Here is a 22,225-nt window from a genome sequence, read left to right as displayed (position 1 = left end):
TAACTTTTCCAAAGTCACATAGGTAGTAAGTGGCAGGGTGGGATTTGAACCAAGTCTTTGTTTTTGTAGTTTTCAGTCATGTTCCAACACTTTGTGCCCCCATTTGGGATTTTCTTGGCAAAGGTACAGGAGTGGTTTTCCATTTCCTTTTCCAGCTCATTTTACAGACAAGGAACTGAGGTAAACAGGGTTAAGTGACTTGCCCAGGGTCACACAGCTAGGAAGTGTCTGAGACTGGGCTTGAACTCATGAAGAGGAATCATCCAGATGACTCCAAATCTAAGAGCCCAACTCTGTCTGGCTTGCTAGGTTGGAAGGTTTTTTGTTTGTTTTTCCTGTGATCCTTTTCTTTTCTGAGAGGGCTGTTCTCTTTCTTATATTTACTTAACACTAAGAATAGACTCTGCTACCTACCTCCTATCAAATGCCCTTGTGTGTTAGCGACTTAGATGAAGTGCTTTTGGGAACACCCAATTGATTTCCTTTAATAAGGATTTAACTTAATTACTTAATCAACAGTGCCTCTCAGAGCAAGAAGGTAGAAAAGGAAGGACAGCTGGGCTTTGGTATACCGAGTCGTGGCTTGGGTTCCTTGTGCTCCTGTCCTGTGTACCTAATGCAGAATGGAGGGTTTGACTAGATCAAACTGAATTCTATTAGTAGCAACTGGTAGGCACAGACTAGAATATTAAGAGTGGAAGGGAAGCTGGTGTTGAAATTTATTTGCCCATCAAAAACAACTGTGTGGCTTCTGGGTGAACAAGGAGGGCATTATGTAGAGTGAATAACTACGACATGATAACATAGCATGTTTGGGTAACGTGTTTGTAAAAATGTGTGGGTGGAATGTGAGACTGTCACGTTAGAGGAAATTATCAAGAATGAGCCTAAGTAGTAACTAAACCTGGCCATAAACAAAACTATTATTATCCTTTGCTTTTAAAAAAAAAAGGTATTTCCACCTGAACTTGACTTTAAATAAACCCCAAACCCCCTAAACTCACCTCTCTTTCAAAATTCCCTGTTTGCAGTGATGACACCAACAGCTTTCTAGTCATCCTAATTTATAACCTTGGGTCATCATTGACCCTTCCCATTCCCTTACCTTCTGCCAATCCCTTGCCAAGTCCTGCCAGTTCCACCTCCATAGATAGTTCCACCCCCTTTCTCTTGCATCAGTCATCTTCTCTAGTTGAGATCTTTGTTACCATTTGCCTGGACTCCTTTTATTGTGCTGGTTTGTTACAGTTTTGTCACCCAGGTTGTAGGTGAAGTGGCTTTACTCATGGAGTGAATTCTACTTCTCATCTGTATGAGAAACTTGACCTGTTCCCTTTTTCCAACATGGACTAGTCCACTCCTCCATAGGCAGCCTGGTACCCTATCCCACCCCCACTCTTGGAGCGATGAAGGGTTCACTGTATTGGTGTTTTTGCAGACTTTTGCAGAAACATACAATGGGCTTAGCTCGATATATCTTAGACCTCCTGAACTCAAGTGATCCGCCAGTCTCAGCCTCCTGGCAGAATGGATTAGAGAATCCAAGCTTGTGGCACCACTATTGCCTGGACAATTGTGAAAATCAGCCAGCATAAATTAAATGCTACCTGGGTACTGAACACTGCTAGGCACTGGGGAGACAGCTTTCATTCCAAAGAGTGACAGAACTCCATGAACTTAAAGAGGAAAAAAAAGTTATATCCTTATATTCCATGGTATCTTGCTGAAATTTAGCATTTCTTTCCATTTTGAATGTAAGCAACAAACATTATTTTTAGAAGGAGTCTGTATGCTTCACCATTCTGCCGAAAGGGTCCATGACCCACATACCATAAAAGGTGAGGCTTCTTAACTATCTGAGACTCCTGGTAGCTCCCTTTATTCATGTTTACCCCACATCTGAATCTTTTTCTCCTCTGGATCCCCTGATACTTAATGTCTCTGACGTGCATTTGGTACCTAAATGTGATCTGCTTTGCATTGTTGGCTATCTTTTCTTGTGTGTCACATATCTTTCTAAGTACATTGTAAACTCTTTCAGGTCAGAAATTGAGCCCTCTTCTTTTTATATCCGTCTTCTCCTGTGCCCATCGCAGTAGATGCTCCAGAAGTACAATAGATTTTGATATGTCATTCCTTCTGGTTCAGAAGGTCACTTTCTTGTTTTCCCTTTTCTTTACATTTAAATTTTCTTCCTTCTTATTTTGGACCATATGGGTCTTTCATCATAGCCTTACTGATTATCACTTATGAAGAAGTAGCAGAGTGTCAGGGAACAGGGAAGGAATTCTTCCCTGAGAGTAAGAGTCTCTAGTAGTACCTTAGCTGTTCTTTGAGTTGGAATCAGAAGAACTGGGCCACTGAAATGAAAAATCAAAGCCTCAGCATCTTTCATAAAGGAAGTCAAAATAGCTCTTTCCCTTAGCTTTCATCAGTATATTCTCTCCGGTCTGACAGTTTAGGTTTAGGGTTGCATAGCTTTGTTAACAAGTTTGTTTGCAAGAGGAGGAAAGAAAAAAAGCTTGTTTTTCTGTGCCCAAGTGATCAAACTTAGTCACAGAAGGTAATTAGGGCTCTGGCTGTTTGAAGGGCTGCCTGTGTACAGCTTCAGTGCCCTGTGGTCATTATAAAGGTTTTTATTTTGTCTGTTACCCCAGATGTTGGGAAGACAAGTCTCTCTTTTTTTTGCTAGGCAATGGGGTTAAGTGACTTGCCCAGGCGTGCAACTAATAAGTGTCAAGTGTTTGAAGCCACATTTGAACTCAGGTCCTCCTGACTTCAGGGCCAGGCGCAATCCACTGCACCACCTAGCTGCCCTGGAAGACAAGTCTCTTGAGAGGGCCCAGCGTTCAATAGGGGAAACCATTAAGACAGCAAATGTCTGTCATGTACTGACAATGGAAATAAGGACAGGTAAGAGAAATGATTACAATATGGCAAGAATAATAATAGTAAGTGCTAAAATTCAGAATAAATTGATGTCTAGGGAAGAAAGCTAAGGAGAGCAAAAAGGGGTGTGGTTAAAATTATATTAAGGTAACTAGCATCAAAGAAGGAATTAGACTTCTGCTCAGTTGCTAACATAACTAATATTGGGAGAGCTATAAAAATGTTAGCTCTGGTGGGAAGCCCTGAAAGAGCTATGGAAAGCCTCACTTTTGGTCTCTTGTCTAAAATGCTTCAAGGCCACATTCAGGGTAAGGCTTGCAAGGCTCACACGTTGCTTCCTTCTTCATAGCTAAGGCATTACACACAGTTCTGGAACGTAACATATGGCCTCCTAAATTTGCAAATGCAATCTAATGTGTTTAGCTGAAATAGCATGCTCTTAAACAGTTCCTGGGAAAGGGGGGTCTTGCTAGTAAAGTATTTGTTTTAAGGTTTGTTTCTCTTGAGACATTTTAAGTGTTTGTAAAGCATTTTTACCAGTGACTTATCATGATGTAGGTAGTGGGATCGAAAACTGAATAATTTGAGTTTTGGTTCCAGGTATTATCTTCTCCTTAAAGGATAATGGATTTCCTATCATAGATCTTAAGCTTCCAGAGACCAGCTATTGGGGGTATGTTCAAGGAATTCCCAGTCACTGATAATCAGAGTCCTAGAGTGTGAGTGTTTCAAGGTCTGAGTGTCATCCAATTCAATTTCCTTTTTTTAACAGCTGAGGAAAATGAGACCCAGAGGGAAGGCAGTGTGCCCAAAGATGAGATAGTCTGTAGACAGCAGAGCTGAGATTAGGATTCAGGCTTCTTGAATACCCATACCAAATCCCTTTCCACTTGACCATACTTTTTCCTTTTCAGTGACGGTAGGTAGAATAGAAGGTAGGGGAAAAGATACTTGCCTTTCTGCCATGTGAACCTAACAAGAGGTTGTAAATCCCTTGTGGGCAAAAATCATTCCTCTAGCACTATTACGTACTATTCATTCATCTGAATCTTTGTGACCCCATTTGGGGTTTTCTGGGCAAAGATACTGGAGTGGTTTGCCATTTCCTTCTCCTGCTCATTTTACAAATGAGGAAACTGAGGTAAACAGGGTTAAGTGACTTGCCCAGGGTTACATAATTGGTGCACGAGGCTAGATTTGAATTCAGGTCTTCCAGACTTCAAACCTGGCACTATCCACTGTACCACCTAGCCACCAAGCACTATTATAGCTAACATTTATATAGCTCTTTACCAATTGAACAGCAATTCAGTATCCTCTTTGATCTTAGTGCCAGACAGGAGCATGCTCATTAAATACTTGGTAGTTCAGAAAGCAACCTGTTAGATACAAAAGAACAATCAATTTAGGATTAGAGGACCTGAGTTTTAATCCTGGTGCTGTCACTCTATGACCTTGGGAAAATCAGTCTGTGGGTCTTAGTTTGCTCACCTATAGAATGAGGGATTTGGATGAGATGACCTTCTGGCTCTAAATCTTTGGTCCTGTATTGGAGACTTCCATGACAGTTTTGAATGTGAGAGTTAGAAGAAGCCTAATTTAACACCTTCATTTTGTAGATGAGAACCAGAGAGTTGACTGGGTAAGAGGAGAGAGGGGCCTAAGATCGTACTGGCAGTCAATGGAATCGCAGCCGCTGTATTCTAGTTGACCATAAACTAGTTGAGAAGACAGAATGAACACATATGAAATAGTCGGAGAGCCCTGTAAGATTGTGTGCGAACAAATGGTAGGTTATGTGATACAGATGGCCAGTGCTGTAGTATTTGTGAGAATAAAGAGATTTTAGTGTGTGCTGAGAGTATCAGATAAGACTTTGAGGAGCTAGTGGTACTTTGTGCTGGATCTTGAAGGATACATGGGCAGGTTTTCAATGGGTGGATGAGGAAGGGAGAAGGAAGGTCTAAGTATTGGAAACAGCATGTGCATAGTTGTTGAATTAATAAGTAGCAAAACTAGGGATCCTTTGACTCCAAACCATTTCCTTAAATCTGTTTCCAGTAGAATGCAAGCTCTGTAAAGGCAATGATTTTTTTTTTCATCTTTATCTTTGAATCTTGAGTGCCTAGCAGAGGGCCTGGCACATAGTAAGGATTTCAGAAATGTTTATCAAGTTTGAGTTTGCTGAACCTAGCCTACATAAAGGGGCACTAATGACACTGGGTGTGATAGGGCAGAGAATTTGTCCTCCTGAACAGCATGTAAGAATATTGGTAAGGTAGGTGCATGGTCTTTAGAGAGAGAAATGGGTTATTTTGAAATGTTGTAGAGATCTTCAATTTAAATATTTTTCTGAACTAGACAGTTTTGGTATCAGCCTACCTTATGGTAGAAGATTGAACAAGATGAGTTGGTAAGCAAGTCCATTTGGGCATTTATAACTGATTTCAACTAAGGAAGAACCGCTCCACCAAGGGACCAGATTCATGGTCTGATTCCAAAGTGCAGTGATGCTGACAATATTTATTCGACATCTCTTTAGGCTCATCCAGTAGAGGACAGTGGAATTCTTGGCGTGGAACATTGTCCCTCTCCTTGGATAGACATTATATGCAAGTACTCTCTATTTCCTACTAAGCTGTGTTCCTTTGGACTTATCCATCCTACCCCAGGATCCTCTTCATATTTGAAGATCAGTTCAGCTCTGGAACTCACACCTCATTAGTACTCCTTGTCCCCAGGCCCCTTCTGATTAGAGGGCAGAGTTCATGAATTCCCAGAAACTCCATCAGGCCAGCTAGCTCTTCCTTTTCCATTCAGCTACACTCCTCTGAACTTTAGTCTCCATCATGCCTCTGGGGACCTTTACTCCGCACATCAAACTGCTTTCAGTTTCCTTTTGTGTGTTGACTTCCTGTATTAGAATGTAAGCTTCTTGAAGGTAGGGATTGGCTTTCTTTTTTCATATTTGTATTCCTTGGGCTTAGCATCATAACCTGACATTCAGTAGTTCTTTAGTAAATGTATATTGACTGACAAGAATGGAAGAGGTAGGAAAATCTCAGTGGACTATAGCAGGGAATGAGGGAAGTGATGCCCTCAAAGCTGTGGCTTTTAAAGGGGATATGAAATGGCCAGTTGTGAATTCCAAAGCTTATTATTAGTATAAACAGCTCCCTGACCCATGACTAGAGTATAGTGCTATGTAAGCATCAGCTTCCCCTTAGGCCTAATAGTGGCTGTCTGGGTAACAGTACCACATCTTGGAAAGCCAGTTGTTCATAATGAGGTTTCCTATATTAGACTTATTATTAGGGCCCTTCATCCCACTTTGTCTTGGATCTCTTTTATTGCAGTTGTTAGCCTGCTAATAAATTGATCATACTTGGAACTCCGTGCCTTAATTTCCCTTTATCACAGATTTTTATTGTGATACCCTTTTCAATCCCTGTGGAAATTCCATAAGTGAAGCTTAGCTGTTGAAACACCTTCACTGCTTTCTCCTTTGCATGATATATTCCAGTACTTCCCTTCCTAGCCTGTATCCTTCCTCCTTCCTTTGTTGGCTCTGTCCTCTTCTCTCTCAGGTACCCAGACATTTCCCAGTATAGATAGAGCTGTCTTTCCTTCCTCTCCAGCTTCTGCTGCCTCTACTGAATTCCAGATGTCAGTTGAGTTGTTTGCATGTATGTGCACATGTAGATGCATGTATATGTGGCAATACATTTCAAGAAGCTAAATTCTAGCAAAAGTTCAAACAAAAGGGAAAGGATCAGTATTTGGCTTTAGGTTTTGCAAACTTTAAAGTTATATAAAGGTATATAAAGGACGTTGTTATTTTAAGGAATTCTTGCAAAAAGCAAAAAATAGTAAATGGCTATTCACTTGCTAGTAAGGGAATTGACGTTTCATTTTTCTTGAATCATGTTTTCCCAAATGAGTGCATTTCTTTACTAGCAAGTATCAGTTTACTTTTTCTTGCTGTTTGCTATTCTAGTTGAACTTTCTAAAGCTCTCCCTATGTTACTGATTTTAGGAAAATTAATTTCTGTTCTCCAATGGGTCAGATTCTACCCTAGGCCTTAATAATACATAAGGACTTTCCTAATTTCCCTAGTTGGTAGTATTTTCTCCTTTTCCCAAAAAATTACTTTGAGTGTATTTTGTATTTATATGGGTACATATTGTGTCACTCCCCACCTCCCATGGAATGCAAGCATCTTGAGAGCAGAAACAATTTCATTTTATATCCTCTGTGCCTACCTATGTGCCAGCAACATAGTGAGTGTTTAAATAAATCTTTCTTGAATGACAGAATGACTAGAATCTTTCAGAGGCCTGCTTCCTAGATGGATGTAAATAAAATAAATGCTTCTTGAATGAAAGAATGACCCTGAAAGCTATTTCCTAAATGAGTGTAAGTAACTCTTGTGTAGCTTACTGTACTTCATCCGTTTTGTTTTCCTCACACTAATTTGTCTCAGGTAAGGAAAATCCTAAAAGACACTGAGTACTTTTCCTTTTGAAGCAGCGTCATTAGAAACTCACTGATTTAAAATTATATCTTGAGATAAATTTTTGTTTATTAGTCAAATTTACTGTGAAATTTAGTCTAGGGCAAAGTATACAGCAGCATGTTATTGTTGGTACTCGCCAGTAAACAGAGGAAATAGGAGGCTTCCTTTCCCATTGCTACCTTCTGATGCTGCAGGCTACAGCTCTTCCTGTGCTGCTGGCTGGAAGGAAGCCTTCTTTATCATCTAGGTGAGATGAGATGGTGATGTCCTCTTTGGAGATAAATGGATAGGATAGGAAGCTGTGATTTGAGATGGTCAGTGGCTCTAAATGAAAAGGAATTCTTCCTGGGAGCTCCTAAAGTTTGAGTAGCTCTCACATACAGAAATAAGATGCCTGGCCCAACACTGGTGTTCACAAGGAAACCAACGAACGCCTTCTTTTGCAGGCTTCAGCTGTGCATAGCAAGCAACTGGTGTGTTCGCCTTACACAGTTCAGGCTGTCTCGGGTACTTTCAAGAGGCGCTTCTAAAGGATTTAGCTGGTGATAGCCTGAAAATGTTGCTACCCACTGCACAGGTTGGGGGGCAGTCTGCTGCCAACCATTGCAGTCTGGTGTAAAGAAGAGAATCGCTCCACCGGCTGTTTCCTAAATGGGTATAAGTAACCCATGTTTTTTCTGTTGCTTTTTCTCCTTTTGATCTCCCCAAATTTGTTTAGCTTGGTTGTCTCAGATCAGGAAAAGCTCCTAAATGATTTTCACAGCAACAGGACTTAAATACCTACCTACTATGTGCTATGCTGTACTATGTGGCTGGGGGTTACAGGGTGTGTAGGGAGGAATACAAAGTTTAGATAACACTTAGTAGGTCTCTACTGTCATGGAATTTGCAGCTGGGGGGAGGAAGGCACAGATACATGTGATACACATTACCTGATAAGTGGATTCAAAGCAAAGGTGTAAGATTGTTACCATCTAGGATGCTTGGTTGGGGTGGTCAGGAATGACTTCATGGAGGAGGTGGCATTTAAAGGATAGGTAAGAATTCTGTTCATTAAAGCCGGAAAAGGGAGTACAGTTTAAGCATAGGGAATATCAAGAGTAGAATCAGAGCACTAGACCAACTCTGGAGATTTTATTTGACCTTGGACAAGTCACTTGATGACCAATGTCCCTTTCTTCATCAGTGAAAATTATGCCAAGGGGGTTGAGGTAGGGAAGGTCTCATTTCAAAAATCTGTTAAGTTTACTTGGGCTCTGAGTCTAGATCCTTTGTTCATAGCCTTTGAACTTTCCCTATTGAGGGAAATGACTTGTGGTCAACACTGCCATTACTTCTAGAAAGCCCATGTCAATTGACTGTCCTTTTGTTCCACTCTCCATCCATGTGACTTTCCAGACCATAGCTCCCTTCCCTGGCCACCAGCTCCCAACAATGTGTTGTTTCCCCCATTAGAATGTAAGATCCCTGAGGGCAGGAACTGTCCTGTTTTTTAATTTGGATCTTCAGTGTTCATCACACTGCCTGGCACAGAACATACGATTGTTAACTTTTTTCACCCATTTATTATATGTCTGGGTAAATTATCAGGGAATGCAGTCTAACATTGCATGTAGATGATAATCTTGATAAGCAAACAAAATGAGGCTTTAATTGACCAGAACTCTTTGCTATGACAACAGGTTTGAGAACCTTGAAGATGTAAATGATGTCTGGAAGGATAGAAATTTACTGCAATGTAATTTCCAGATTGTGTAGACTTAGGAAAACCAGGCATTTTCCAAATGTAACAGAAGCCAGTGAGTAACTCCCCCCAAATTGGAAAGGTTTCATTTAGGATGTCTCTTCTCAGCCAAGTTCTTGGACATCTGGAGACCTCTTTGGGGACTGACCTATTTTGGGCGGCAGCAGCTACTTTCCATGCTTTCATTATCAGCAGCTGTGTCCAAAAACAAAGACAAGTGGGAGCCTGGTATAAATCAAGCCCTGGCCCACCCTCTCTTATCCTGTTGGTTGCTGGGCTTAAGTCCCTCCCCCATCTGATTATTTGCTGCAGGTTCTGAAACCTGAATGTGTTGACTGCCAACCATGCCGTACCTTCAGCGTTTACTTGGATTGTCTCTGGTGAGTTGGCTCGTGAGGAGTGATTCTAACAGAATATACTTGAAATTGGGGGAGGGTGGAGAGAGTAGATACCATCTGTGCATGGGAATGTGTTGCAGTGACTTATAAGGAAAGGAATTATTTTGCCTTTGGGAAGGGGTAGTTGGGGTGCCTGCAGTTATTTCTGCCTGCAGGACCTTGTTGGCTCGGCCTCCTAGGATCAATTAGTATGCAGATCACAGCTTTGGGATTGGTAAACAAAGGCCAGAAAGTGTGACTGGATTGAAGCTGTAAACACAATTGTATCTCTGAAAACTCTCGTATCCCAGGGTTGTTAGGTAGATTTGCGTCTGTGACGTATTCACACCGGGTGAACCTTGGACCTCAAGACAAAGAAGGCTCATCTCCAGGAGCAGCCCTAAAGGTTGGCTAGAATTTGAGCTAATCTGTAAACTGGCATCTGGGGAGCATGAGGCAGCAGGCACAATTTTAAAGAAGCGGCTTTAATGTAGAATTTGTGGTTACTGTTCAGGTTACATATGTCCATGCTTTCTGTTTACACGCAGCTCTCTTTTTTTCTGAATGGCGAAGGGAAAGGTATTTTTCAAGTTGATATATTTGCGGAAACTTTTTGTCTGGGCTTTGGGGGGCTGATACAAAGATGCAGGAAGAACTCGAATGTCCAACGTTGATCTTGCCTACTCATTCCATTTTCTTTTCCTCACTTGACAGACCAATGAGTGGAATAAGAACGATGACCGGCTGCTGCAGGCCGTGGAGAATGGAGATGCAGAGAAGGTGGCCTCCCTGCTGGGCAAGAAGGGCGCCTGTGCCACCAAGCATGACAGCGAGGGCAAAACTGCGTGAGTATTTTGTTGACCTTTGCCTTTGCTAGTTAAGATTTTCATGCCCTGGAATGCTAGGGTCCCGGGAATTTTGCTGGGATTCCACATGACATTTATTTTACAAGTGGTTTCAAGTATCTGTGTGAACTTTCCATAAGTTTGTGTGAGGTTGTTACTGCTAAATCTCGTTCCTTTCCCTTTTACTTCTAAGTTATTATTATAAACAACAGCAACGACAACAAAAATAGCCACCATTTACATCGTGCCTTTAAGATCACTTGACATGTGATCTCATTTGATCTTCGTAGTGACCTTGGGAGGTAGGTGCTGTTAATATCCCTATTTTACAGATGAAGAAACTGAGGCAAAAAAAAAAGGCTAAGTGATTTGTCCAAGGTCACACAGCTAATAAGTGTCTGAGGTAGGATTTGAATTCAGATTTGCACTGACTCCAAGTCCTGCACTGGCCACTGTACCACCTGGGTGCCCTATACAGTTGCCTTCATCTTGTAATGATGTTTGTCCTCAACTGTAATCAGAGAACAGGTGGTATCAGAGCTTCTTAGTGAGGGGAAAAGTATTGTTTTGCCATGACCTGAGTTCTAAACATTACATATTAAAAAGGATAAGGGACCTTTTAATTTAATTTAATAATGGTCTCCGCAGCCTCAATAACAGTAGCTCACCTTTATAAAGTGTCTTAAGGTTTCTGGAGGGATTTCCTTGGAACAGCCCTGTGAAGCCAGGCATGTGCAGGGATTGTCTCCATTTTACAGATAAGAAAGTTTAGGCTCTGAGTGGTTGTGATAGAACATTTAATTCATGTCTCTACTGAGTCCGTTGTTCCTTCTACAACATCACATTGCTTCTTTAATATTTGTAACTACTGCCACTACTGTTATTTATTTTGTGTAACTCATTGGGTACAAACCTATAAATTTTGTTGCCTTATCATTTGCCAGAGTTGCACAAGTCACTGCAGCTTTATTTTTTTTTTAAACAGCTTAATACACAATAAGACTTTGGGTACATCCTGGAGAGAAACATACCACACCCTACCAGGTTAATTGGTTCTACAAAGACACAACGTGCTATTACAGTGGAGTTGCATGACTTGACCGCAGGATTTAGTTATGATGTATTTATTTGGAAACAACATTGGTTGGGGAACCTTGAGCAAAGTGTGACTGTAATCTAATTCATTAAAAAATGTAAGTCTTAATGAACATTCTATAGTTTTCCCTACTTACTAATAGTAGAAGTTTCCTTCAGAAAGTTTGCAAAGCCTTGATCTGGTATGTTAAGCTAAAGAGTACGAAGGTGCAAATGGAAGAGGCAGGTCAGTATAAATGAAAATAGCCGTGGATTTGGAGTCAAAGGAAATAGAGGTCTTTTCACCTCCCTGGGGTTCAGTTTCCCTATCTTTGTTGGAGAATTTCTCAGCCTGAGTTCCTGGAGAGCTTAGGGAGAATTTCACCAACCTGCTATATCTGAATGGGAATCAAATAATTCAAGTAGCCAAACTCAAAAGAAAGACTTTGAGCACACTTAGACAACTCATTGGGAGCAGCTTCTGCCCCGTATCTCCAGGCTGTTAGATATGGCTATTAGAATTTTTCACATTGGCTTAGAGTACTCAGCCAGTTAGCAGCACAGTATTGCAGTTTAGGATTGAGAAACAACACCTTTCACAGGAGAAAGGGGAGTAGAGTAAAGGTGAATGAACCAAGAGAAAAGGGGGCATTCCTGGGGCAGCGTTTGCCATTCTGGCAGGGTTTCTTATGGGAATGAGAAAACATTCCCTGTTCAAGGTCAGGGAAGAAGAGGAGGTGACCAAATCTTAGAATCATTAAATACCCCCATTTGATTTAAGATGGCAAGTTTGGAGTCACATGCAGCCAAAGCCGCAGGTGTCTCTTATCCAAGGACAACAAATTGTTTTCCAACAGTAGACAAGAAAGACCATCTGCTTTGCCAAGTCCTTAGAGAGTGTTCTATTTTATTTCCCCTTCATCTGTAAAGTGAATGGGCTGAACAAAACAATTTCTAAGATTCCTTTCACCTCTAGATCCCATGAAAGTTAGGAGAAATTCAGGAGTAAAACATGAACTGGATTAAATTTTTGTGTGTGTTTTTTGTTTTTGACTGTAACTGTGAATTCCTCTGTATAGGGAACTTCTGAGGAAAAACTCCCCTCTACCAATGCCAATCATTGATCCCTGCTCTCTGATGCTTTGTGCCTTTTGAGAGTGACCTGAGACACACTGAGAGGTTCATGATCCTGACATGATCAGGGCATGTAGTCAGTATGTGTCAAATGTAGTACTTGAACCCAGATCTTTCAGATTCCAAGGCAGCTCTCTATCCTGTTTTGTGTTTCGTGGGTTACTGGTGTTAAATACCACCCACTGGACTTGTATGAAGACCTATGGCATAAGTCCCCAATGTCGTTTATGGGACAATTGCAGATAGCTCCTAAAAACCTGGCCATGGCTTTGCACCATTGTTGTTACTCTGGGCCCAGTAACCCTGCTCCATGGAAGTACTGGACCCTCACCGGTGCCCTGGACCTGGACAGTAGGAAAAAGCCATCTTAAATTCAAAAGCCAGGTCCTAGAGGAATGAGAAAGGGAGGGAGAGAAAAGACAAAGGGAGACCCTTTGACCCTCATACCTTCACATTCCATTATGCTACTTTTTGGGTTACCTAATTTCACTCCTGTAGCCTTTGCGTCCATGAGAGCTATTCAGACTTCACTGAACAAATCCCCTTAATAAAAAGATTTGTTCTGTAACACTTTGGACTCTGTCAAAAGGCCACTCCCAAGGACCTAGAAGGCCACCTGTGCCCTGGAGGCTGCTAGTTCCCCACCCCAAGCCCCCATTAGATTCTGTTAAGGAGATTAAGACCTTCCCTTTTGAGGTACAAATTCAACGATTATCTTCATTTTACAGATGGAGATACTAGGGCTCAGGGGCCACGACTGCTTTGCCTGTGGTGGGGCCAGGATTTGAACTCCACTCTTACAGTGTAATTCTAGCAGTCTTTCCACTGCACCCTACTGCTTCTCAAAGCATATTATTTATTGGATGGCTAAGGTTGGAATGATTTGTGGAATGCTTACCGAATAAAACTTGTGTGGGTACAAGCAAGTGCTCCTGCACTTCCCTTACTTTTAAAGTACTTAATCACCAGTTTGATGCCGTCACATACTGATTGTTATGCAAGTCATTTAATCTTTCGGTGCTTCTGATAACCCTCTAAGACGGACATTCTTAACCTTTTTTGTCTCACGTACCTACCTCTAAAGTCTATGAAACTCTTCTCAATATGTTTTTCAATTCATAAAATACATAGGATTACAAAGGAGACCAACTATGCTGAAAAGCAGTTATCAAAATATATTTTTTAAAAACCTGGATCCAGGGCCCCAGGTTAAGAACCTGTGCCCTGAGACTCTTTTTTTTTTTTTAAAGCAATTGGGGTTAAGTGACTTGCCTAGGGTCACACAGCTAGTTAAGTGTCAAGTGTTTGGTCTGAGGCTGGATTTGAACTCAGGTCCTCCTGACTTCAGGGCCGGTGTTCAATCCACTGTGCCACCTACCTGCCCCATGCCCTGAACAGAAGATGCCAGAGTTCATCACTGGGAGCCCCCTGTTGTTGTTTGTCCTTCCTTCTTGAAGAGGGCCATGAAGTCAGGAAGATGAAACCACAACTTGCAAGTGAATTGGATTTAGGTGAGGGAGGGCTCTGCAAAGAGGCTCTCGCCAGCCTCACTTTCTCCTCCTGAGCCATCTGGGTCCAGTGGCCAGATGGTCTTTAACTTTAAGGTCTCAATTTGACTAAGGCAACACCCATTCAGTGATTGAGGCTTAATAAAAATTGAGGCAGAGAATAGCCTCTTTACCTCATTAAAAATTAAAAAAAATTAATAAAAATAATATTTTAAAATAAATTAATTTGGGAGGGGAAGACCTTCTTGGTTTCTGGCCAAAACAAACAATTCTGTCTACATTCATTCTGAGCCAATCTGGGCCCAAACTATGTGCAATCACAGTTCTTTGTAATCCTCATTTTGCAGATAAGGAAACTGAATAATAAAGGTTGTGACTTGTCTTGAAGAGACTTCACATAGTAATCCTGACCAATAAATGCCTATGGCTTTCTTTTACCTTTAGGATCCAGTACAAACTTCTCTGGTATTTAACCTGGCTCCAGTACTTTCCCAGACTTATTCGTTACTCTTCTTCATCTCCAAAGTTTAGCTGTACTAGATTTCTTGCTGTTCCTTCCACATGCTATCCCCTCCCTCATCCCCCTGCTTTTGCCCAGGCTATTCCCACCCCCCACCCCCCACCCCCATGCTCCAGCATGCATGCACCCTGCCTAGCTCAAACACCACTTGGTCCAGGAGGCCTTCCCTGATTCCCTCTGGCTTTGCCTCTAACCCCACCCATATTACCTTATATACGTTTAATACATATTTATTGTGTACATGTTGTTCTCTCTGATAGAATGGAAGCTCTTTAAGGGCAGGAACTGTTTCTTATTTGTCTTTGTCTCCCTAATGCCAAGCAGAGCTCTTGGCACATAATATAGGCTTAACTGATTGGCAGAACTGTGTGCCTTGCACACAGGCACTCAGTAAACATTGAATTAGTCATAGAATCAGGATCAGCACTTGCATTTTTGAGCTCCAAGTGTAGCATTTTTCCACTAGATAACACTGTTAAGGTAGAAAGTTATTAGAGCAAAATAATAAAGGAAGTAGAAGAATATTGTTTTTCCAGTGCATTGCCCTCTAGCAAAGGCCATATCTTTCAAATCTGAGCCTCTTTTTCCTTCATGGAATTTTATTCATCTCAAACCTTTTATCTGTTATTCAGTCAGTGGAGAGAGGTATAATCCAGTAAACGTTTTAAGTGGCTACTATGTGCCAGGCATTTTGTTAAGCAATGGAGATACAATTAATAAAAAGAAAGACAGGTCTTGCCCTCAAGGAGCCCAGCACAGGAGCATCCTGAAACCAGGCAAAGCAGTAGATGCTGAATGGAGTGGGCTGAAAAGTCCAGATTCTGCCCTCTATGAAGGAAGGCATTGGGAGGAGTTCGGTATTCCACTCTCTAGCCCTTCAGTGGAAGGGGAGAGGGGACTGAAGAAGGTCATATCAATCAAGGCTAGAGTTAGCCTGTGGTAGTAAGATTAGAAGTGATAGTGGAGGGACATCTTGTTTACTGAAGCTGAAACTCAGCATAGCAGCAGATGAGTGGAGTGGAATACAGGTAACCTTGCTGGCACGCTTTCTGAGTTTTCTAGCCATGCTCGTAGAATCATGGGTAATTTAGAGCCAGTGGGGACCTTAAAGATTATCTAGTCCAACCCCTTCAATTTATAGATGAAGAAACTGAGGACCCTGAAAATGAATGTGACTTGCCCAAGCTTACTTGGGTAAGTTAGTAGCGGTGCCAGGTTTCCAGTCCCTGCCTCTGACCCCGTATGTGATAGATTTTTCTCCCAAGGCACCATCATGAAGTCCTTGTCTCCGTGCTTTTATTCAAATCCAATATCCTTAGTGTCACAGAGGCCCATATCTGAAAAGCTCAGTATGAATTAGCTCTTCCCTGTCCATATTGTACAAAGCGGAGGTTAACTAACCGTTCTTTGTTTGTATTGAACCCCAGTCAATTGGGCGCCTAGTTAATGAGGCAAGTTTTTGAAAATCTACACTTCTCTATTTTTATTTAACAGTCTAATTTCAGTGTTTCTGTGCTAGGGCTCATGACATCTCACACTTGCAGAAGATTCTGATTCTTAACCTTTAGAGATTTTTGCTCCTACCTTGTATTTTTCATATGGGTCCACTTATTAAAAATACAGACAGAATTGGTTTAATACCAAATTACTTGAACTGGAAATTTGCTAGCAGCATTTCTGAAACCATAACCAATCAAAGCAGTCTATCCCTGATAGTAGAGTCAGTGCTTGAGCCCAGTAGTTTGCAGTGTTAAGACTGCTGGAATTACAATAGAAGATTGGAGTTCAAATCCTGGCCCCACTAACACCTCAGGCAAACCAGTTCTGACCCCTAAACCCTAGTATCTCCATCTATAAAATGAAGATAATCATTGAGTTTGTACCTCCATCACTGAAGGAGCAAAAAGGAGCACAGAACTGAGAGTCATTTTGACCTTTCTTTGTTTCATGGATTGTTGCATTCCCTGCCAAACCTTGCGTCTGTGGTCTCTGAGAGTGTCTTTATGGCCCCAGGCAACTTCCTGTCCTTCCCCCATCAGTTCATCCTCCTGCAAAGCAGAAATAAGAGTAATACCTTTCTTCTAACTAGATCTTGGGTTAAACCTTTTTGGAGGGAGAGAAGGGTCATTTTCCCACTTAGGGTCTGCCATGGCTCTCTGTTGTCCAACTTTCTAGAATCAAAAGAGCTCCATAATTCTGCCCCACTTAGTTACCTCTGGTAGTTACATAACTTACCTCAAGACCCCCTTCCTCCCAAAATAGCAAACCTGTATATCTTAAAAGTCCATGCCAAAAGTACCTTAGGGAATATAATCATGCTGCCCTTTCCTGAAATGCTCTCTTCTCTCTCCTTCATCAATCCAAAATCTTAACAGTTCTTGAAGGTCAGGTAGTTGACCAACAAACATTTATTAAATTCCTACTCTGTGTCAAGCATAGTGCTGGGGCTGGGAATACAAAGAGAAACATGAATGAAGCGCAGTTCCTGCCCTCAAGGAGATACACATCAATAGCAGGGGATTTAGTCAGAGGACCTGTGTGACCTTGGGCAGATTATTTAATCTCTCTGGGTCTCAGATTCATCATCTGTCTCTCCAATCCTTAAGGATAATTGCTGTACCATACATATTCTACTTTTGTATCCCTCATAGAACGTAGCCAAACACTAGACTCAAAGCAGAAATTTGAGCTTCTTTTAAAAGTACCTCTTACATGGTTCATTTTGGGAGGAATTAAGGCTAGGGATGAGGGCTGGACCTTTGATTCCATCAACCAGTCAGATTTTATTAAGCTCCTTCTATGTGCCAGGCACTGTGTTTAACCCCAGAGATATAAAAGGAGGCAAAAGACAGTCCCTCCCCTCAAGGAGCTTACTATCTAATGAGGGAGGAAACATGCAAACGAATATTGACAAAGCAAGCTATAAACAGGGTAAATGGAAGTAAAGGAAGGCAGTAGAATTAAAAGGGGTTGGGGAAGGCTTGCAGTAAAGAAAGGCATTTTAGTTGGGACTCAAAGGAAGCCAGGGATATCAGTAGGCAGATTGGAGGAGGAAGAACATCCTAGGCATGGGGGACAGCCAGAGAAAATGCCAGAGAGATGGAGGAGAGCACCTGCTAAGATAATCTCCTCTCTCAGCACAGGTCACAACCTTCTCTGTAGCTCATAGTCCAAGAGAGCTTCCTAAATCACTAAGAGTTCAAGTGATTTGCCAGTGTGTATGAAGGTAGAGATTTGAACCCAGGCTTTTCCTGGCTCCCAGGCCGGTCCTTTATTTATCTGTTCTTCCTTATTTGGGGGGACAGGAAGGGGGAAGGGAGAGGAGACATTCAAATACTTATTAATTTCCAGTTTCTCCTGTGTAACTTAACTCAGGGTTAGTTTGACTTGGGAACCAGGAGAGTGGGAGTTTCCCCAAGGCCTTCTCTTTAGATATGTGTCACACACACTGTCATGCTGGCGCTTTAGCCCCCAAATTTCCTACAGAACTTCAGGGAAGAAATTCTTAGATCCACTGCCACCCTTGGCCCAGAAACTCCCAGAATATGGTGGCAATTACAAAAGCAGCTGTCTCTCCAGACATTCACCACAGACCTCTGTTTCTGCTCAGCCAGGTCAATAACCAGATGGGTGGCTTCTCAGACTTTTCCATTTCTTTGGAGAAGCCCAGTGAGGAATAGTTCTCTTCTATAGACCGAACACTTTTTTTTTTCCTAAGAGAGAAGGAGGTGTGGTGGCTTGGGTCAAAAGGGAATAAAATAGGCCATGGTGTAGAAATGGGCTACCTCAAGGCTATGCTGTTGCCCTTCCACTTGGCCACACTTTGATGCATCTGTGTTGTTTCTATGGTGGATGGGAGGAAGTGGGAGGATATCAGAGCCTTGAAACCTCTTACCCCAGAGGTTTATAATTACTTCAGTAGATTTTTCCTCTGCATTTCTATGTGAACTTAATTAAAGTAGTGTGTGTTTGTCTTAGGAACAGGCAGACTAAGTAATTTAGCAGGTCCAGTTTGTGTTTGAAACAACATAGTGCGAATACTTGTGCCACATTTCATAGCACATATATACACACACAACACATTTTGTGGTTGCCCTTTCTGCTGTTTGAAAGCATGACTTTATACAAGGGTTCTTAACTTGGGGTCTATGAACTTTTTTTCTTTTAAATTTTAATAACTATTTCAACACGATTTGTTTCTTTTGCAATCCTGTGTGTTTAAAAATGTTATTCTGAGAAGGGATCCATAGGCCTCACCAGATGCCAGAAGGGTCCAGGACTCAAAAAGAGGTGAAAAACCTCTGCTTTATTAGGTCAGTTTGCTTTCCCTCATCACTTAATTATTAAATATTTTAAGTGACTTCATGAAGCTGAAATAAATCCAAGGTCCCTGAACTCACGAATCTTTTCTATGGGACTTTTGCTTTATATCTCTGGTTAAAAAATATTTTTGTAAAATGATTTTGTAAAGTGATTGGGGAAGGGAGGAGGATACTTTAGGAATACAGTCAAATAGTGGACTTTTCTAACCCTGATATATTTCAGAGTAGTATTTTAAATAAAATTAAATACTGGGTTAAAGAAAGTTTTTAGAGTCTTACTCAGATACACGGAGTCATATGGACTTGACCATGGACTCTTGAAGGCTATAGCTCATTTAGGTTCTCCCAAGCTGGATAAGCTTTGAGTATGGTCCCAGCTAACTGAAGAATTGTTAAGTGCTGGCAACGGTTATTTCTACTAACTTCACAAAGACTGAAATTGGTTATATTTAAAAAATAGGAAATACTTCATAAATATGTGGGAGTCATTCCTGATCCAATTATTTGTTTAAGGCCACGATCTTTGTTGGAGCAAAGAACAAAATTAGTTCAAACTAGAAGAAAGAATAAATAAAAATGAGACAAAGTTATGGCCTACAGTTGCAACAACTCAGTCTTAATCTGTTCAAAGAAAGCATTCATTTTTTTTCATATTAACATTTTTATTTGAAGTTTTGAGTTCCAAATTCTATGCCTCCCCCGCTTCCCAAGATGGTAAGCAATCAGATATAGGTTATACATGTGCAGTTATGTAAAACATTTCCATATTAGTCATTTTGTACAAGAAGACTTGAATAAAAGAAAAAAAATGAAAGAAAGAAAGTGAAAAATAGCATGCTTCAGTCTGTATTCAAACAATATTTGCTCTTTCTCTGGAGGTGGGTAGTATGCTTCATTATTAGTCCTTGGGGATTGTCTTCGATCATTATATTGCTGAGAATAGCCAAGTCATTCACAATTCTTCATTGAACAATATTTCACTCACTATGTACAATGTTCTCCTGGTTCTGTTCATTTCAATATGCATCAGTTCATGTAAGTCTTTCCAGGGTTTTCTGAAATCATTCTGCTTGTCATTTCTTATAGCATAATAGTGTTCCATTACAATCATATACCACAGCTTCAAACAAGTCATCCATAATGAAAATTGAGTAATAGATGAAAGAAAGGATATAGCTACGAACTATAATAATTTCATACAAAAGTTTAACCAGTGTAAATCAGTTGCCATAACAAGGAGACCAGAAGAATCCCAAAGACCACCCCCAAAGGTGCCTCAGTCAGTGGACACAGCTTATTTACCAAACTAAAAGAGGTGGCAGCCAAAGACAGCATTGGTTTAAAATACTCATTTGAAAAATCTCACAGCAAAGAATTTGGGAAGAATGTAGATAGTAATGAAGCAGTCATCTTAAGGGCATTTAAGAATTAAAATGGAAGGAAGGCAACATAGAGAAAAAAGACTTGAAGAGATTTTTCTTAAAAACTTTTCAACATCAAGGGCAGTAGAGCTCCTTGAACCCTTTTATCATACTCTCAGAAGTTGTAATGGAAGAGCTAGAAATGTCACTCTTAAAGAGAGCAAAAATAGACAAATCAGCCTAATTAGAAGCAAATCTGTACAGAAGATATCTATGCTGGCAGTGAAATAAGTAGTGAGGGCCATTTCACAAATTTTTTCTAGGGAGGAAGATTATTAACATTATTAACAACATTAATATCTATTATTAGTATATTTTTATTATATATTTCATTAATATATATTTTAAGGCAACTTAGAAAATACTAGCTACTACTGTACCATATGCTTACTTTCATATGCACATAAAATTTTTGTGAGAATCATCCCACATAAAAAGGGTTCTAGAAGGCTTTTACAAATGATATTCCAAAGTAAATCACATCTTCACTATCACAGCTGACTAAAAGTTATAGAGAATACAAGATTTCATTGTGTTTATTATTTATTTGCTCCTCACATCTTCCTATTACTGCTTAAATTTTTTTCATCCAAGTGGTAAGTGGATGAAGTCTATTTCATGACAAAATTGTTGTCGTCTGTGCACTGCGTCTAGTGATTGGAGCTAACAGAACAAAGTAGTTAAATGCATAGCAGGAAGTAAGGCCTGGGCGGGTGTCGGAAAAGGTTTTGTTGGTTCAAAGATTGATTTGATGCTTTGAAAGGTCCATGTGTTTTTTGTTCATGTGGGCACTCCCTCCCCTGATGTTGATCAACATCCTTCCACATTGTATGGGTTACTTTAGCTGAAGAAATTCACCCAGTAGCAAACCTTCTGGTGATGAGAAAGGTTTGTAGATTAAATTTATTTTTTAACTGTCTTTAAAGCTGAGGTATGTATATTGACAGTGAGGATTACTTAGACACTAGGATGTATTACTGAGGGAATTTTGGAGGCATTTGAAGATAGATAAAGATTTTCATTAGTTTTGGGAGGAGCTGGTTGTCAAAGGGAGGGGGGGAGGGGTGTCTGTCTATAGGCATTAGTAAATCTCAAAGGCTTTCCAGTCTTCTTCAGTCTGTAACCCTGTGAAATTCAGGGGAGCTATGGCCTTTGGCATAAATAACACTGCTTGGGCCGAGAATTATGTCAGTGTATTATATTCTGTTCATTGTGGTCTTCTTTAGGTCTGCAGTCAGTTCCTTAGAATGCCTCAGAGGTAAACCTCTGGCCAGCCAGCTGTCTGAAAAGATCATTTTACATAGCTGCTACATTCCAGCCCAAATGCAGATCCCCAAATTAACTTTAACCTGATCCTGGAGTGGTCTTGGGCTGTGTGTGCTGAGGAAGTGGCCAGTATGTGCAGATGGTAAGGGGAGCAGGACCCTGGAGTGCTTAGGCATATTGTTGACAGATAGTTGACCGCCATTGCTCGGTGCTGGCATCAGCATAGTCATTTCTATGGTACGTGGACTTTCTGCATTTAACTTTCTGACAACTGAGAGGCCGCTGCTTTTGAAATTTGCTTGGGCGAATGGTCTGTAGTGGACAGATTTGGACCTGAAGGAGGCATTTCCTGTTTTAATATTCCAAGACTTCATCTATTTAGGTGGCTCCCAATTGCATCAGTGTCAGCAGACTCTGCTTTGGTGAAAAGCTGTGAAAAGTGAGGGGGAAAACAGAGAGGACAGTTATTCAGTCAGTCAGTAAGCAAGCAGTAATTAAGTGCCTATGTTGTGTGCTAAGCTGTGGATGCAGTTAGTCTTGTTCAGTATCTCTTGTTCTTGTACTGTAAGCATTTGGACTACCAAGATGTTAAATCTTGGAGGTGATCT

At 40.9% G+C, this 22,225-nt stretch overlaps 1 protein-coding gene across 1 annotated transcript in view; it reads left to right on the top strand.

Annotated features, from left to right (window-relative positions):
- Window positions 1-22,225, top strand: part of RAI14 (retinoic acid induced 14) — a 180,533-nt gene that overhangs the window by 106,623 nt on the left and 51,685 nt on the right. Inside the window, 1 exon segment of the mRNA XM_078153225.1 lies at window positions 10,242-10,372. Coding sequence (XP_078009351.1) covers window positions 10,242-10,372 — 131 coding nt within the window.

Source organism: Phascolarctos cinereus, unplaced genomic scaffold (genome assembly GCF_003287225.1).
Source record: "Phascolarctos cinereus isolate Bilbo 61053 unplaced genomic scaffold, phaCin_HiC Scaffold_4;HRSCAF=312, whole genome shotgun sequence".
Classification (NCBI taxonomy): domain Eukaryota; kingdom Metazoa; phylum Chordata; class Mammalia; order Diprotodontia; family Phascolarctidae; genus Phascolarctos; species Phascolarctos cinereus.
The sequence above is the reverse complement of the archived record's forward strand: the minus strand, read 5'-3'. Positions and strand labels throughout refer to the sequence as shown.